General features: G+C 40.8%; 2 protein-coding genes across 3 annotated transcripts in view; both read right to left on the minus strand.

Annotated features, from left to right (window-relative positions):
• Positions 1-604: 604 nt before the first annotated feature.
• CUNH4orf33 (chromosome unknown C4orf33 homolog) lies at positions 605-3353 on the minus strand. The gene is made up of 5 exons (XM_065736059.1): positions 3167-3353; positions 2575-2635; positions 2339-2390; positions 2029-2228; positions 605-1162 (listed from the first exon to the last, which is right to left on the minus strand). Exons 1-5 carry the CDS (start codon positions 3345-3347, stop codon positions 1063-1065), a joined length of 594 nt encoding a protein of 197 aa, XP_065592131.1. The 5' UTR covers positions 3348-3353; the 3' UTR covers positions 605-1062.
• Positions 3354-7653: 4300 nt separating this feature from the next.
• CDKL2 (cyclin dependent kinase like 2) overlaps positions 7654-18124 on the minus strand; it is a 33220-nt gene continuing 22749 nt past the window's right edge. For both annotated transcript variants that reach the window (XM_065736448.1, XM_065736447.1), the window contains exon 12: positions 7654-7754. In XM_065736448.1, coding sequence (XP_065592520.1) covers positions 7677-7754 — 78 coding nt within the window. In that variant the 3' untranslated portion in view covers positions 7654-7676. The remainder of the gene's footprint in view (positions 7755-18124) is intronic.

The raw sequence follows: 18124 nt of genomic DNA on the forward strand, positions 1-18124 counted from the left end.
ATTCAACGAGCAGTACTCCTAATTTTCCACAGGTGGCCCTTAAGAGCAAGGAATCTCCAGCATCTAATCAAAAGACTCGAACACCTGAGTTCACTGGAGTACACTTAATTGTACACGTAATTGTAAAATCTGTATCAGGAAAAGTTAACATCCTTACATTTGAAAGTAGTTCTATGAAAATGAAAATACAAAGAAGTAATCAAAAGCCAAACAAACAAACATAAAACCCTCTGAAGTAGCATTTCCATTCACAGACAGAAATCACAGGCGTTCCTCATAGAGATGGAATGTACCCATGTTTTTTCCCAAGCAGGATTTCTTGGAACACAGAACAGAAAACATGACCACTGTACAGTTATTACTGCATACACTCTCAGAAAAGAACAGAACCCTCTCACCAATATCCTTGCTGCCGAATCTTGTGCAGACACGGGAGTACAGTCTTGTGCAAAACTTCACAACCGCTTGGACATCTAAAGCTACACTTAACACTTTGTAAAAGCATTTATGAGCTAACTAAGAAAGGCGAGCTATGCATCTCCGCAGCACCCTGCATTGCAAGTGCTGGATACCAGAAAGCCACGGCAAAAAAGAGGCTTTCTCTCTCCCGGTCGCAAGAAAAGATTTAGGCACGCAAGGTTCACATTTCGTAAATGAGGAAAAGAACACTTGGTGAAAATACTGCACAAATGCAGCAACTGCAAGAAAGAGATTCCAAGCCAGACGCTCGCCTCATTCGTCTTAGAGCTCTCACATAAACACAAACTGTAATTTCAGCACAATCTTTCCATCATTAAAGGGGCCAACTCACCCGTGCCACACAGATTGAAAGCCCCAAACACAGGCAAACTGAAATATGTATCGGCAGTTGCACACTGCACACATTTAGAAGTAAGCAGCCTAGAGACGTCACTGCTGATTTCATGACCGCTCAACATTCAGTGCCAATGAAAGCTTTACGCATCTTGCACTTAAAAACTCTGCCCGAAATTGCTTGTCCTCATACATACAGCTTCATCCAAACTCAATGCTACTCAAAACGTAAGCCTCAATCCATCTTGACTAATTAGTTTGCGTCTTCCATATGTCCGATTCAGGCTGCTTCCAATCTTCTCCCATTAGTTGTTTCAGGTTCAATTCTTGAAAAAAATCCAAGCGATGACTATAGATAAAGAAAAAAAAATAAGCCTCACAGTACCAACTTCGAACATGCACAGTAGGTTTACCATGTTTTTTTCCATGCTTTCTGGGAACGTAAACACTGCTTCTGAAAAGCTTGTACTGGAAAATCCTAAGCTACAAACGAGTATGAAGCGAAGTTAAAGAGCTCACCTCTAAACCCCTAAATTCACGTTGGCTGAAAATGCAGTCGGAGCGAAAACAAAATGATACTTGGCTTTATGATATAATCTGCACAAGGAACAAGTTATCACGAGAAGGACGGGAGTCTTCTAGACCTAGATCAATTACAAAAACTGCTCCCAAGTAACAGCTCGTACTGTTTCAGACTCAGTCAGAAAATAAACAAGCCTGCTCACAGCGCAACATAAATATCAACATACTCTAGTTTTGCCATTGAGGACAGGCATCCTTTCCTTACACCTCTCAAATTCATCTGTCTTTTCACATTTTTTCCACAGGCCGGAGCCATCTGTAAGGGGAAGCTGTTTTGAACAGCAGGGGAGAGGATCAAGAGATCTGCTGGATATTGCTCCGGTACAATGAACGCACGACAGCACTTCAAGGGGTGCAGTAGGCAGGGAAAAATCAGAACGAGTTATCTATGACTTAGTTAAGGAAGGTGATAACAGATGCAACTTACGTTGAACGCATCATCTGCTACGGACCTCGGGGATAACACTGAAATCGAGCACTAATTACAGCTCTCGGCCAGTTCTTTACACAGACTACAGCAGATCGGGAGCTAAACAGCATAACTAAAATACCAGCGGCGCTCAGAGTAGTTTCTTCTATGAGTACTCCGAGAAGAGCACAAATATGTTACAGAAGAACTACTTTCATGCTTACAAGTCCGGTTTCTGTCCTTCCTGAAGTTTGTGTCGAGGCACGGGATAAAGAGCTTCATATCTTCTGCGTTCTCCCGAGCCATGGATTGCAAACGCATTGAACTTGTTAACGCCCGGTGGAAAATAGTTCCAAGGAAGACGAGCGCTACCCTTCCACGTGGATTCCGTTCTGGTCACATCGAATTCTAGGGGAAGTTCTTCCTGTGAAACATGAAGGGAAAACAAAAAAAAAAGGTTACTTACCTTTTAATCAAGCAACAATACGTAAAACAATGAGGTTCTGTACATTATAAATGCCCTTGACCACTTACTTTCCACACTCTTCTCCTGCCAGAAAGCAGCAACAGTAAGTGTTGTCCGTGACTGTCAAAAAACAGAGCCACAATTCTCATAACACGATACCTAGTTATCAGTGTATTTATCTGCCACGAAGATATACATCTTCCACACTGAAGTCATTTCTGTACGCACTCCTTGCTTCATACGTGCTTTTTAGAAGCGTTAGAACAAGAAAGGCAACTTGACCTTGTAGGCGAGCCATACTTACGGACACAGTTCAACTTCCAGATACTGTTCACTCCCACCGCTCAAGAAAAACGCTTCTACAACTGAAAGAGACAAGCTGTCAGTATTTTACACTACTTATCTATTCTGTTATACTCCGAGACGTTCACAATCAACTGCCTTCATAATGGTTTTTGGCCTCTGCCATCCCCGAGTTTGACCAGCAGCGTGCACGCTACTGACATGCTTTCTAATTCAAGAGCCATGCCGTCATCCTGACTTAAAGAGCTTTTCTAAATGCTATCAGTGTGAAGTCAATTTCTACAGTTCTATTTTTTGGCCATGCATCTTACTGTCAACGGTGTGATGAAAACTAGAGTTCCTCTCTCGATTCAGCTTTACGGTTGACTACAGTATGGCGTTCACGGCTGCTTACGGAGCTTTCTTAACCGTGCCGGCGGTCACCGGCAAGTTTTGTGCCTCAGCTCTTTTCCAGAGCTCTCAGGATAAAGCAGCAACGTGATCAGTTTTAGAAAACAACCAGAGAAACTTAAATAAACTCCAGGTAGGTTAATGTCAGATGAACAACAGCGACTTCACACATCAGACGCTCGCGGCAGAGCAGTAACACGTACCTTCGTAGTCCCAGAGGTTTCTGAAGGGTTTCCCTGGTGCTCCAAGTGGTGCCGGAGGATCGTTAAAGAAGGGAGCACTAACTTGCACGAGCAGTCCTGCCTCGTATGACTTCAGTGCAATTGTTACTGGGTCATGGCTCACGGGTAAACCGTCCCACGTGTGCTCAATTCGCAACTCCATCTTAATATTCTGCTTCAGATAAAAAAAGAAAAGGAAGCTTTCGTCAAAGCACGCCGACACCGTTCCAACACCATGTGGCTGGTAAGAAAAAAAGTCTCACAGTTAAGTCGCTGAAAAAATAAGGGTAAAGCTCCCCGACATAAGCCAAAAAGAGTCAACGGATTCTTCTCAGTCCTACTTGTGAGCAAAGAAAGATTGTCACTTGAACGAGTCGCTATTTCCATCCCAAAACCACAGAAGCGCTGAGGTTGGGAAGGACTCCCGGACACCACGAGGAGCCGTCGGGCTCGCTTCTGCCCGCGCCGCTTTCAAACCAACTCAATCGTCGGACCACAGTTTGAGAGAACAGAAGAGCCAAACCGTTTCAGCTCGATGGCGCAGATACGACACGGAGCAAAGGAGCCCTTCCGCCCGTCGCTACGACAAGGGCTGGCAGCAAGCCGCACGGGGCGAGCAATTCCTCAGCCGCACCGACGGCCCCGAACCCGCCGCTTCCTCGGAGGGGTTCACAACGACCGCCCCGCGCCGTCACACGCACGCTCACCGCAACCCGCCCCGCACCGCCCCGCGGCCGCCCCGCGCTCACGTGACCGGCGCTGGGAGGAGCCGCCCTGTGACCGTTTCCCCGTCGCGTGGCGGGGACGGGGCGGGGCCCGGGAAGGACGGCCGCGGTTCGCCCTCTGCTCGATCCGGGGATACAAGAATGGGCGAGAGGAACGGGACGCGTTTGGCGGAGCTGCCGTGTGACGGCATAGTCGCGGAGCTCCGCGGCGGGGGAGAACAGGGTGAGGGTCGAGCGAGAGGAGGGGGGGCCCCGAGGCTGCTCGCGGCTCTCGCGGGGATGCCCACTCGGCGCCGGCACTGTGCCGTGGGCAGGGCTGCCCCCCCAGCTCGGGCTGCCCGCGGCCCCGTCCCGCCTGGCCCTGAGCGCCTCCAGGGGTGGGGCAGCCCAGCTTCTCTGGGCAGCTGTGCCAGGGCCTCATCTCCTTCTGAGCGAAGAAATCCTTCTTTATTGTATCATCTTCTTCATGCGGCTGCTTAATTTTGGAATCGCTCGGGGCAGATTCACGTCTTTCTGGCTGCCGGCCGCTTTCGACTAGTTCTTGGTCTGCCTTGTGCGATCCTCTGACTTGAATTGTGTTTTCCAGATCCGAAACTAAACGCTGCATTTGAACAGGGTGAAATGGATGAGATCTTGAGCAGCATCACTGAGGTATGTGAGCTGACGAACGACAGCGGGTAAGAAATAAATGGAACTTGAGATACGCATCTTTGCACACGTAGAGCGCAGGCTGTTTCAGGTGGTCTCGCTTTGCTTCCAGCCTGGCACTGAACCGCAGAGTCCCTTACAGTTTTCCTAAGTGGCAGCAGAATGAAACGGTTAAAGATGTGAATTCCACTTTCTTGGTTAGTTTTTCGGAGTGTTCTCACAAGTTGGTGTGGGAGAACACTTGATTTTTCCAAAGTAGGTTTATTTATTTTTTATTTTTTTTTAACTTCTGTGTCCTTCTTTCCTTTGATCTCATGGGGAGAATGAAATATTCACCACCGCCGTGTGGTGGTGAATAGCAGAAGCCTGTCTGGAGGCTGTGCAGAAGCTAGGGCAACGGCACCAACTTGGCTCTAGCACTTGGACCTAGAATGGTTTTTTACAAAAGACATGCTTGCCCATCTGCTGCAGTTGTTACACTTCCCATCAAAGTGTCTACAGGGAAAAAAATACAACAAAAATTTTTTCAAATCTGGTCAATATTCAAGGATTGTAATATGAATCTGAAACTGATGGCTGAGGAATCAGTATTTTCCTTTCAGTATAGACAGGGTAAACAGCTTGGGTTTGCATATATTAAAAAAGGAAGAAACAACTCACGTGCAAGTACACCGATGTAAAATAATCCTTTACAGAAAAACGTCACTGGAAGTAACGGCGTGCCGAGATCAAGGACCGTGGACCAAAGGTAACTGATTCCAATTAAGTGGGAATGCTACTTCAAAAGGGAGTGTTACTTGGAAAATAAGTAACTACGTAAGTAGAGCTATGTTTATTTATTTAACTTACCGGTTACTTTACTGTTGCATTTGAAAGCGGTAGCAAAGTCCCGGTCTGCTTCTGTGACGTGGAAACTTAGTGATCATACTTCAAAGGTAGTAATGAAAGCTGTTTGCTTGTTGCTGCTGAAGATTGGGTTTGGAAATAAAGAGATGCAATGATTTTATTGTGTTCTCCAGCTCAAGAGTTCGGTAAAACCAGTGAATTCTCAGAACAATGTTTCAGCATTCTCAGATGGGTTCTAAGCGTGTTTTTCCACTTTTCAGCTTGATAACTAAAAACGCAGAGTACGAAAACGGCTTGGAAGACATGAGGACACAACTGAAGATTTACGAGGTACGTCTCTGGCCTCTTGTGGCTTTTCTTGCAGAACTAAGACTTAATGTCATTTATGCTATTGCGCTCAATGATCGTTGCCGATGTTTAAGTCGGCATTGTTTATTGGAAAAAAAAATTGCCACAGTTTGCCATTTAGGACTCAATCTTGCGTGGTTTTTTTTATTAGGTGCAGATGAATGAGATGAGACACAAATTTGAACAAGTCACCACAGAAAACAAAAGGTAAAGAAATGCACATAACCTATTGCTGCTATTTTGGTGGGTTTTTTTTTCTGTTTTTCAAGCCATCTTTTTCCTAAGACTTGGCAATATGAGTCTGCTTAATAGTAGCAGATTTCATCCTCACGTGCTTAACATTACTCTAAGTGATTAATACAGATTACGGCACCAAAATTAGGAGGCTCGGCCATATCTCTGCAAAAGAGGTAGATATTAAGCTGCTTAAAACTGTTTTTCTATGAAGTATCTTGCTGAATAGATTTAAGTATGAGCTAGGTGTATATGGTACAAACAGATCAAATGTACGGTACTTCAGTTAATTTAAAATAGGCTACATAAACACTTAGCTGAATTCAGTCCTTGAAATTTCAGGCTGCATGCAGAGTTGAAAGAGGCTCTCGAGGTGCAACTGAATGCTCTTCCTTTCAAGCCTCTGGGAACTGCTATTCCTGCAGATGAAGAACTATCGAGAAACCTTCAAGAACAACTGCAACTGACTAATCAAGTGTGTGAGCTGAAACGTTTGTTCCCTATTAGTTCTCATGTGCCTTGTCAGATTAGGGAGGAGTAGCTTATTTCTTGATTGAGAATTTCTTTATAACAGTTCCTTGACAGTATTCAGAGGCCTTCTGGATTTTGTCTTAAAACAAAACAAAAAGCTTTACAACTTCAAAACCTGAAGGAAGTTCCTCTCTTGTTTTGTGCTAGTAGGAAGTTTTTATGTGAATTTGTGCCTCTCATTCTACCTTGTTGAATTAATGACCAGAAGGTGAATCAAATAAGTACTTGAACGGACGTTACTGTGGTCAGTTGACTATACACTGTAGTCCTCAGGTAAGTAATTGCAAGAGTGGGACAGGTTCTGAACTTCAGTGGAGTATTTCTTTTGGTAAGTTCAATTAAAATAACGCAAAACTGGCAGTTCTTAGCTGGCTGGAATGTGAACTTGAAAACATCTGGTTTGTTGCCTTCAAGTTCGGTGTGGTAGTAATGTGAGCAGAGAAGAATCACCACCCCCCAAAAAAAGGTATTTCTTTAAAAGCGTCACGTAATTATCTTACAAACCTTTGCTCTAACTTTTTAGGAAAAAGAGCAAGCAATAGAGCTGTGGCAGGCTGTATCACAGGAGCTTGATGAACTCCAGCGGCAGTACCATGAACACCTGACTAAAACACAAATTCACGCGGCTGAAAGACTAAAACAGCAAGTAACTTTGCTTTATATTTCTGTTAATTTTGAAATGCCTTCATATACTGTAGAGATTTTGCATCTGTGTGTAGCTAAACTGAAGTGCAGCGGTTCCAGCAGTATCATAAGATCATCATAACATTATTGGATGGATTAAGTTGGAATGGGTCTCGAGGATCATCGGGTTTCGACCCCTTGCCACAGGCAGGGTTGCCGACCGCTAGAACGAGTACTAGATCAGGTTGCTCGGAGTCCCATCCAACCTGGCCTCAAACACCTCCAGGGATGGGGCGTCCACAACCTCACAGGGCAGCCTGCTTGACTCACCGCTCTCTCAATGAAAAGCTTCCCCAACATTCTCATTTAAATCTTCCCTCCTTGAGTTTAAAACGGTTTTCCGTTGTTTTGTCACTTATTTGCCCATGTAGAAAGTTGATTTCCCTCCTGTTTACAAGCTCACTTAAAATACCGGATGGCCATAATGGTGTCACTCCGCAGCCTTCTCTTCTGCAGTCTGAGAAAGCTCAGCTCCTTCAGCCCACCTTCGCAGGAAAGGTTCTCCAGCTCTCTGATAATCTTCGTGGCCCTCTCGTCCCGTTTTTGATGGTTTTCTGTAATGGCAGTTATAAAAGCTTGAATGGTCACATAAAGCCAGCAATTCTACAGATAAATGCACAGTTGGAAGTGGAAAGTTTAGTTCAAATACGTAGACAGTAACTTAGGGACCAAGCTGTGCAAGTTTTGGTACACGTAACGAAGTACACAAGATAGACCAATATAAATAATACCTCAACTGGACATTAGGAAATGTTTGGTTGAGTTGAATCTGAAAGCTGCTGAAAATGCCTGCATTAACTGCAAAGAGAAAGTCTTTCACGTTTTCTCCTACCTTTTAATCTTGAATTTTCTCTGTAAGAGCAGTGGAATAGTAGGAAAAGTAGTTTCAATTACCTTTTGCCATTAGATGAAGAAGCACCTCTAAACAGCTGAGAAAGGAAACTTGCTAATATTCTTATGTTAGTTTGTGTTTAGCATTCCATTTCTTCAGCTGCTTCTTGGGAACACCCAGAAACTATTTGTTACTGTGTTAGCTTGCTATGTTCACTGGTTACATTTCAGGAACTTTTCTTTCACGCAAAAAATGTAGGCTGCAATTAGGCTGTAGTAGCTACTGAGCTATTAAAGAGCACTCAGTATTCAAAGAACTAATAAACTTGACATGTATGTGTAGCTCACTACAGCGATATTTCCAGGTCAATCAAATTGGTTTTCCATTTTCAAGCACATGAGACTTGGGGGGGGCAATTACAGCTCATCTGCGTGGCAGGCATTTGTTACCGATTTTTGAGTTGAGTCTATCTAAACGATATATTCCTTTCTACAGCTGCTGCGTCCTGTCAGGTTGTGTAGTTATTGCAAGTAATAGCTGTGAGGAGCTTGTGGTTCCAACTTCTTGTTTCTGTTACAGCTGTTGGACTTAATCTTGTTGGTCACCAATAACTGGTTGTCGTTGGAGGTTAAAGGGGCTGTGAAGAGTCCACTTTAAGTGACCAAATTCTTAGTGAATTTTATTGCCACTTTCTCAGGAACGAGATCAAACAGCTTTAAAAGCACTGCCCGTCTAACACTTGGAAAAGAGGAGCAGGAAATAGCTATCAGAGGTAGACTGACTATAATCACAATTGACAAGAAAGCAGATGAGCTGTGAGATCCTTCTTTGTGCTGTCCAACCTCTACAACAGACTCAGTGGTTGGAATACGTGGCTTGTATGCACTTGACAACAAAACCGTGGTATAAGCACAAGGCAGTTAGTATAGATTACAGCTCGGGGACTTAAGTCCTGGCTAGGCTCAGAAGATGCTTACTATGCGCTGCAGATGACTATTCAGCATTACTCAACGATTCTAAGAAGCTGAATTCTTTTTTTTTTTTGTTGTTTTTTTAGGACCAACTGGATAACTTTAACCGGATAACTACACAGCTGCATGCAGCTAATGAGAAAACAGAGTTGGTACGTAAAACCTAAGCAATGACCTAGTGGTGTGTTTTCTTTTCCTTACTGGAGCCCTTAAGGTACAAACAGAAATATCCCTCCAACATATCTAGAAGGCCAAGACCTCTTGCAGCTCAGATTTGTAAACACGTCTCGCAACCAGTCAAAAATCTATGATGGCTCTCTTCCTAAAGAGGAAGCACTTGGTGTTGGTGTCAGATGGTAGCTCCTGAAATTATAGGAACTTTTTAAAATAATTAGCCGCTTAGTTAAGCTCAGAATTTTACTATGTGATATTTCAGTCAAATGTTCAAAGCCATCTTCAGAAGACAAAAAGTTAGCGTCTTACATAGACTACCTCTGCCACAAGTTAGCAATTCCCGGTTTCCTAGTAAACACAGGCATTTGCACAGCTGATCCTCGAAGAGATATTTGCCTTGTAATGATCTTTTATTTTTTATGCTGAAATGAAGCCTTAGCCCCGGACTGACACAGTTTTGATACTATAGAAAAAACAGAGTCAGAAGACTCGAAGTTGCTAGCTGAGCAGCTTTCTCTCAGTAAGACACGCTTCAAGAGTGATAATTTTTTGGATCCATGTTGGTCCTGTCTACTGTCAGTGTGTAGAGCAAGGAGAAAAAAACCTAAGAGACAGCGACCCCAGACTTGTAACCTACTGTGTACTTTTTTGTGTCATCGTCACTGAACCATTTTTGCGCATGTTCAAATTGAAGTTCATTTGTTTGGTGTGAAATAACACGGGCATGGAAAACAAAGGCTTCTATGTTCTTGTCACAGCTAATGAAAGCTTTCATCTTGTCATCTCTTTTCCCTGACTTTTCTCTTCCATTCATATCAAGGTGGTCCTTTAAGATGGTTGTTTTTTGTTTTCGAGATGACATTCTTTCTGTTGGCCTTTAGATTCTTTCAGATGGTCACGGTTTCTGACCTGTGGTGCTGAAAACCATGTAAAATTCCAGTCACACCCTTATCAACGCAGAGCACTATATTGCATATTACTACAGAATTGTATCTTGCAGGCAGTTACGTTTACAAGCTGTTTAATTAGTTTTAGTAAAAGCTAAATAATGCACTTGGAGAGAGGAATTTTTGTCCTACGTAGGCAGTAACCTCAGTTAACTGTTCTTTAAAAATAGCTACAATGAAGGGTTGAGGGATGGCGGTCTGAAAGCCATCTCAGGACAATACACTGAGCTCTCAAAACAGCTGTTTTGATTTAGAAGTTGCATGCTAATCTGCTGTATATAAGCAAAGCAAGGGGTATCAAGAAACAGAGTGACTGGATGCCTAAAACAAAATGAGGAAAGGAATTGAGGGAAGAAGCGTGAAATGACTGTAGTCTTTGAAGGAGACAGTGCTAAGATAAAGGCCGTCCATTTATCTATTTCTCCAAAGCATTTGACAAGGTCTATTGCCGAAGACTTAAAGGTGTCATGGAATAAAGGTGCCCTTTCTCGAACAAAAAAGTGAAAAATGAAAAGAGCAGGGCAAGATTAACTAGACAGGTTTTCTTACCGAGGTTAAAACAGTTGCGTTCCCTGGATGTGTTCAGGTTTGAATGTTTCAGCAAGCTTCTGGAAATGAAATCTAGCAAAGAGGGGACAGCGCTCGCCTCGTGTTTAAGTATTCAAGGTAATGAACATGGAAATAAGCTGCAGAGATATGCAGAAAAATCTCATGACATTCAGTAACTGAACGAGGTTTTTGATACTTGCTCAGAAAAATAAAAGCAGAAAAAATCTCTACAAATCTTTTCTTGTTTTACAGAGCAATCAGTTTCTGAAAACTTTATCAGAACAGAATGCGGAACTAGAGCAGCTACAGGAACAGCTGAGGTATAAACCAGACAACTTAAAAATAAGAATCTTTTCAATAGGCTTTCCCAACTCAATTTCTACCGTAAGCCCGTTTTGTCTCGGTGACTGTCTTGACAGTGCTAGTTGAAATCATTTCAGTTAACGCTTCTTAATTATTTGGTGTAAATGTGCATCAGTATGGGTAAGGTGCAATACTTCCAGTTAATTCTAGTCCCTAAGATTGGTAGCACTAGATATTAGATTTAAAAGGAATGTCACAGTCATAAACCACAGTAAAACAGTAGTTGTTTGGGTTTTTTTGGTTGGAATACCATGAGTACAAAATCCAATTACGAATGCTCTTTACAGTGTTGAAATTTCAATGTTCAAACCATTTGAAGTTACAACACTTAAAACTGCTCTTAACCATAGGCTATGGAGAAGTTAGAGGTAAGAGAAGCTTTGTCTTAATGTTTATTTTTGTTTCTTCTCTATAGTAAACGTAGGACTAGGATCTGCTTATAAGTGCAGAGTTACCTTAGTCACTTGATGTATTTTTGACTGGGAATTTTTGTATAACGTCAGACGTATTAGCTAAGCGTATCTTGGGCAAGGACAATGTGACAAGAAAATGAGCCACAAAGATAAAGGTGGTATTCCAGGTATTTGAAAATGAAGTATTTTCCGACTGTTACCACAAGTTGCTTCTATGTGCTGCTGTCTTACAAGACAACGCTTTGTCCGTACGTTTTTGAGGACTGCTTGCACAAGGTAGTATTGAGTTTTTTACAGACAAATGGAATACCAAAACAAAGCGAGTCTCATATTCACACGCGTTACGTGTATACTGATCAAGATTTTCAGGCATTCATAATACACTCTTGCCTTTTAAGCTGTTAAACAGTCATTTTTAAGTCTTGTAAGGAATTTTTCTTGGGGTTGATCGTTAAAAGTAGTATGTATTTTCTTGTTTGCTTCATGCCTAAGTGGTACTCAAGTTTGCTTGTTTTTTTTTTTTAACTTTATCGTATACTGACTCACTGGGCTTTAAATTTATCCTAATACAAAGCCTGGATAATTGGGTTTACGCCCTGGGTGGGGGGCAGCTGATTATTCCCAGGTCAGAGGGAGCATGGCTTGTTTCAGTGTTCATTAACTAGCTGACTTTTTTCCTTTTCTCTTTCTACTCTTGTCAAGTCTTTCTAGATTACAACGCATATCAATTAATTATTGAAAAATGAACGATTATTTTATTAATTCCTAGTGCAAATGGCTTTACAAAGTAAGTGTAATTCTGAAAAAATGTTTCTCTAAAATATCTGAGGCCAATTGTATTTAAAACTAACGGATCACTCGAAGATTTCAATTGCCTAGTCCTCCCAAGTATTTATTCACCATGAACACATTATGACTAATTCGCCATTTGTCTCATTGTTCAACATAATAAGTGAAGAGGAAAACCTCTTGTGCTATATCAGTTTCACGAAATCTGACTTCCCTTCGCAGCCATTTCACCAAAGTTGTAAGAGTCTGATTTTCCCCTGTAATAATCGAAGTGTAATTCACAGTCTGTTTTCTTTACATAGGCAAGCTAAAATAGATAGGTGGACAGCAAATGCTAAGGTTGATGAAATGATCAGATTGACAAAGACGCTTCAAGGCCAATTGGAGAGAAAGGTATTCTAGAGGAAGGGGTAACTATCCCTTGCAACTAGCCAGTTGTCTAATTGCTGATGTTAACTTAATTGAAAGTTGTTCTCTAATTTATTTTGTAATTTAATTAATTTAAACGTGTATATTCATTCTAGGAAGAAGATGCGGTATCTGCCCAGCAAAGAGAAGCATCGTCTGACAAACTCCTGCAACAAATGCAGTCTAGTATAAAACAATTAGAAACAAGGTAAAGACACGTTATTGGTTGTTACTAACAGGATACGTTCCAAAAAACCCCAAACTAACAGGAACGCAGTTCTGGCAACTTAGTTAGTTCCTATGACCATAGTTTGAAATAAGTGCTTAAATTAGCTTTGTATCGTTAAATGAGTAAAATTATTCCCTTGTTCTAGATTACGTGTTACTGTCCAAGATGCCGAAGAGCTGAGAACAGAAAAAACAGCCCTGGAGAAACAAATCAGAACGCTTCAGACAAAGTGTGCTGATTTAGACAGGGAGAAGTATGAGGCAGTTGCCAAAGTCCAAGATTGCTTACAGCTGTTAGAGGAAGCTAACCTCCAGAAAAGTCAGGTAAGGTTATGGGCAAAGGCATTACTTAGATAGTAGAAAACCGTCATCACCTGCAGTTACAAAGTTCCCATTTGTGTGTTCTTAGAGGTATGCACACATACACAACTCAACTTTTTACGTCTGTTGTACTAAAATGAGTCACGCAGAAGAAATCAAACTTAGAGTATGACCAAACGTCATTTAGTTTTGTCACACAACAAAAATCTTACTGAACGTGAAAAAACAAAGTGGGCTGCCAAAAGAAAAAAAGCAAGGCCCTGATATGAACTTAGCTTGGTAATGGTTAGAAAAGTAAAGTTGGAACTAGAGAGACTTTTTGAATGGTGGACAGGTCCAAGACAGTATGCTTGGTGTTCAAATCTTAGATACTCTGAAGAATTTTGAAAAAGTGATGGTGCAATTAGTCACCAAATCTACGGTCAGGAAAAACAAAACTGCAGGGGATTTGAGTGCATACGTTAGAAGGCAGATGCAATTCTAATATGTTGTACTGGTTGCTGAACTTACTGTTTTACAGTAATTCAGTGGTCTTATAAATACATACACACGATCCTCAGTAGTAATCAGTCATGCTAAGTGTTTAAACGAGATAAAATAAAATAATGTAAAACACAGTGCACCTTACCGTGCAGTTTTGATTGGCACATTTCACATAAGACAGGACAAATAGAAAAGTGCAAGAGGCAACAAGCCACACAGGTGAGACGGTAACACAAAAGGTTTTAGATAACGTTTCTGCCAAAAGAGTAGACATAAAAACAAGCAAATTCAAAAAAGAAGAATCCACCTAAGGTGGGGTCTAATCCAGAGGGTTTGAAAATAACAATTCATACACACAAAAATAGTCCCCCTTTTTTTCCAGTTCTTCACTTTCTCAAACTGTCTACTGTTTGTCCATAGGGGAAACAGGACGCAGGGACTGGTAAACTTTTGAGGAGATAAACATTCCCTTTTAGCCTGAAGTTGCTTTTCTAATGTGAGGAGCCTCCTAAGAATCTAATGTAACTTCATCAGTTTGGAACAGGAGAGTTAGCGTTGTCTTTTTCTCTCATGCTGATCTCATTTCTGTGACAAAGGAGGAGGAGCCTATCTGAAAGGAGGGTCCAGAACTTTGTAAAAGGTGTTTCTGCTACCTTCTGACCTGTTTCCGGAAGAGAACAGAATGTTGACAGAACTTGGGGGTTTTGGACGTTAATGTAATTTGTGTGATTCTTTTTGTGACATTAACTAGACAAGAATTCTCTTTTTAGACATTGTTCCTGTACACTTAGAGCAAGGCATGATAGTCTCTGGTTTCTTTCTGGCATGCTCCTTTCTTTCTGTCTTGGTTCTTAAACACCTGCATCTCGTTTGCTTTTATCTCCAGCGACTCCTTTCATTTATTAATAATCTGTTCAAAATGGGAATTAGAAATTGTTTTAAGTCCTCCAGCTCTTTGAACTCGTTAGGTCCTTTTTCCCACTAAGATATTTTTATCCTTAGAAGGTGTCTGAGGTGGTTAGTGAACGCTTACAGATTACAGTCTTTTTATAAACAGTAACTTAGTCTAATGCTCTAGAAAGAAAATGCTGAATTTGCAGACACTTGCTAATGTATTGCTCTGGATGAAATATCCGTCGTTTAACAAACTGGGTATTTTATGAATATTAAAACACAGCCTAATTTATGCAATTAGTTAACTGCATCTTAAACTGTGGCCTCTTTGGTCTCTAAGAGATTAAGTGGGGAACTAGCATGTTGTCAAAATAATGCTCCTTTTCTCACGTTAACACCATGAAGCACGCGCTTAAGCTAAGGTTTCAAAGTGAGATGAGAAGAACCCACATTTGAGAAACGAAACACAAACTGAATGGGAGCAGTAGAAGACAATGTGCCATAAGAAGCATTGTGTTTTGAGTTACCTTCTACAGACAGAATTTATACATCTATTGGTGACCTTCTTCACGCCTTTCCCCTTTTATCTGTTTACATGACATCTGCTCCGTGTTACTTTCTGTAATCTTTCCAGACCAGCATCTCCTATTTGAAAGTAGTAGTATTCTTTCATCCTCCCCGTAAGGGTTTTGTACTGTACTTTTTTTCCTGCAATTCCCACTGTCTTCTCATGCTACAGAGCTGTTTGGTTTACTGTTCTTTGAAAAGTGATTATCCATGGCTTCTTTTCTCACTGTTAGATATGATGTCATAACTGAAGTATTATCGGTAATTTATATATATATTTTTAGGCACTGTTTAACAAGAAACAAAAGGAGGAAGAAATCAAAAAGATGAAAGATGAAGTATTTCAGCTTGCAGAAGATAGCGCTGCACGAATTAGAAAGGCAGTAAGTTATGATGCTTAGAAAAAACTGTTGAACCTACACTTAAAAATAAAATGATTATATATTATGCACAGTCATGTCAGCAATTAACTTGTGTCTAGATCATCTAAGTAGCAAGGGCAGTATACTGACAGTATTATGCTCTTAGACCTTACCACCTAGATAAATACTTCTCCCACCCAAATAATGTACTCACACCTCTCAAAAACCGGACGTATCACTGTCAGTGCAGATACTGGTGTAGACAAGGTAAATATAGGCACTTCAGAAATCATGCTCAGTAGCACGTGTCCTCATCTTAGAGCTTACTGATATTTATTGTATACATTCAGGTGAGAAGAATTTTTCAGTTATAAGATCAGATTTTATTCATCTCAGTGCTTCAAAATGGACCTCTGTTCAGACAACTAAGACCCTTCCATGAAGCGAAGCTAAGAATAAAAAACTCAGCACCACAGAACACTAAAACTAAACGTGGTAGAGAAACAACAAGATTTGATAGTATCTGTTTTTGTCACGCTCATTCTTATCACCAAACAGCTGAAAATTTGAAGCTATTTGATTGCAGACCATTCACAAACTAATTTGCTCTCCATTATGTCCCACCTGCAGTTAAAATAAGACTGCTCTTATCTCCCTAGAAATTCTTAGCAGTTATCCACAAGTGAAATAGACGTGCTTCATTTTAAGGAAAACTCTGGAGGAAATAAGCATCTTGTCATCTCAGTGTGCGTGGTCAGTGTCTTTGGTTGCAAGTAGACAACACGGTAAATTAACTGGCTTGTAATTTTTCAGTGGCATCATTGGTTTTGTCTCCTTTCACTTGCTTTACTATGATACAAGCCAGTTACAAAAGGATTCACAATAAATAAGGATTTTTACATTTCACATACATTTTTTGAAGCCTTTAAAAGAACAAGAAAGATGATTTGTTTCTTCTACTAGGTGGTTATCCTAACAAAAGCACAGAATTGTGTTTTAAGATTACTTAAAACAGCAGTATTTAATGTCGTGCAAGGTTTGGAGGAGGCACGAGAGCCAAAAAGCAAGTAGAGTAACCACTGTCTTACCGTGGCAACGCTATACTGATTAGAATCTAGAAATTCAGAAATGTCTTTTTCAGTGTGATTACATGAAATGAGATAATACCAAAAGCTTAAAAAGAAAAAAATTAAGCCTTGTCTTATTTCTCCAAGAGTAACAAATCTTAAAATATATTTTTAAGTGCTCTAAAAATACGTTACACAAGATCCAGATATCTTTGACCTAGTGGACAGCAGTTTTCTGGTAGTCGTGCTGTTATTTTTTTTAAGACCTTGTTGAGATGTCTTCCTGATGTTATCTAAATACTCTCAATTACAGTAATACGGATTGGTAATAAACATTCCTTTAGCATTCACATAGTACCAATTGTCAATTATTAGTGTCCTGTTTTTATATACAAGCAGCACACATGTACAAAAGCATATCGGAGGCAACAGCCTCAAGTTGTGTTTAGCAGGTTCGGATTGTATTTTGGGAAAAAGCTCTTCATGGCAATTACAGTTAGGCATCAGAACAGGCTGCCCAGGGAGGTGGCAGAATTGCCATCTCTGGAGGTATTTAAGAGATGCGATGCTTAAGGGCACTGTTCAGTGGTGGAGTTGTACTGTTAGGTGGATGATTCTAACCTCTATCATCTTAGAGGTCTTTTCCAACCTAAATGATTCTACACGTAAAAGCAGGATGAAAAAATAGTTTGCAATATTGGCTATTTAGATTTGCTTTCTTTTTGATCACAGGTAGACTCTGCAAAGCAACAATACAATGTGCAGATCTCTCAGTTAACAGAAGAACTTACAGCTCTTCACATGGTACGTACTTAACTTTTGTGCTGGCAAAACATTTGAGACTGTTTACCCAGTTAGGTGTTTAATTAAATATAAAAGTAAATCAAGTAACATCCCGCTTTTTATTCTTAGCGATGTGGTGAAGAAAGGATTAGCTTTAGACAAAGAGGTCAAAACTTGGCATATAATTTCTTCTAGACTAGTAATTCTCTTTAATATTAAATAGAAGTATGGATTAGTTGCAAATAAGTTATCATAGCTTGGTTCTTTTAAATTTTTAAACCGCTTTTATGCGTGCACATAGGTCAACAAACGGTAGGGATACTTGTAACTTGACCCTTTTGAGATGATTTACTAGAATGCTTTATTTACAGTGTTGTCTGGAAGGAATTGTACATAGATTTTTATTATGGCCAGCAGAAAGCAAAATGAACTTACATTTCAGCCCCAACAATCTAATGATTTATGTGCATATATGCTGTACTAATAGGCACTGCTACTACGTAGCTCTGATGTTTCAGTCACACTTAAAAATACGCAAGTACATGAATAGTGACTTTCCCACTGCACACGATTTTGGTTTCTTTTCTTTCACCTGTCTGGATTTGCTGTAGGGCCGAGGCAAAGAAGTGAGGGCAAATAAGCAGGTATACGGAGCAGAACTGATACTATTTTGAATTCTCAGCAAATATTTAAGTAGGGAGCTAGATCCCATCCTGGGTCTCTCGTACTGTCAGAGAAGGGGAACGAGCTAAACTTCACTGTACCTGCGGAGG

This window comes from Cyrtonyx montezumae, unplaced genomic scaffold (genome assembly GCF_038088225.1).
Source record: "Cyrtonyx montezumae isolate F1298 unplaced genomic scaffold, pur_monq_1.0 scaffold_2, whole genome shotgun sequence".
NCBI lineage: Eukaryota > Metazoa > Chordata > Aves > Galliformes > Odontophoridae > Cyrtonyx > Cyrtonyx montezumae.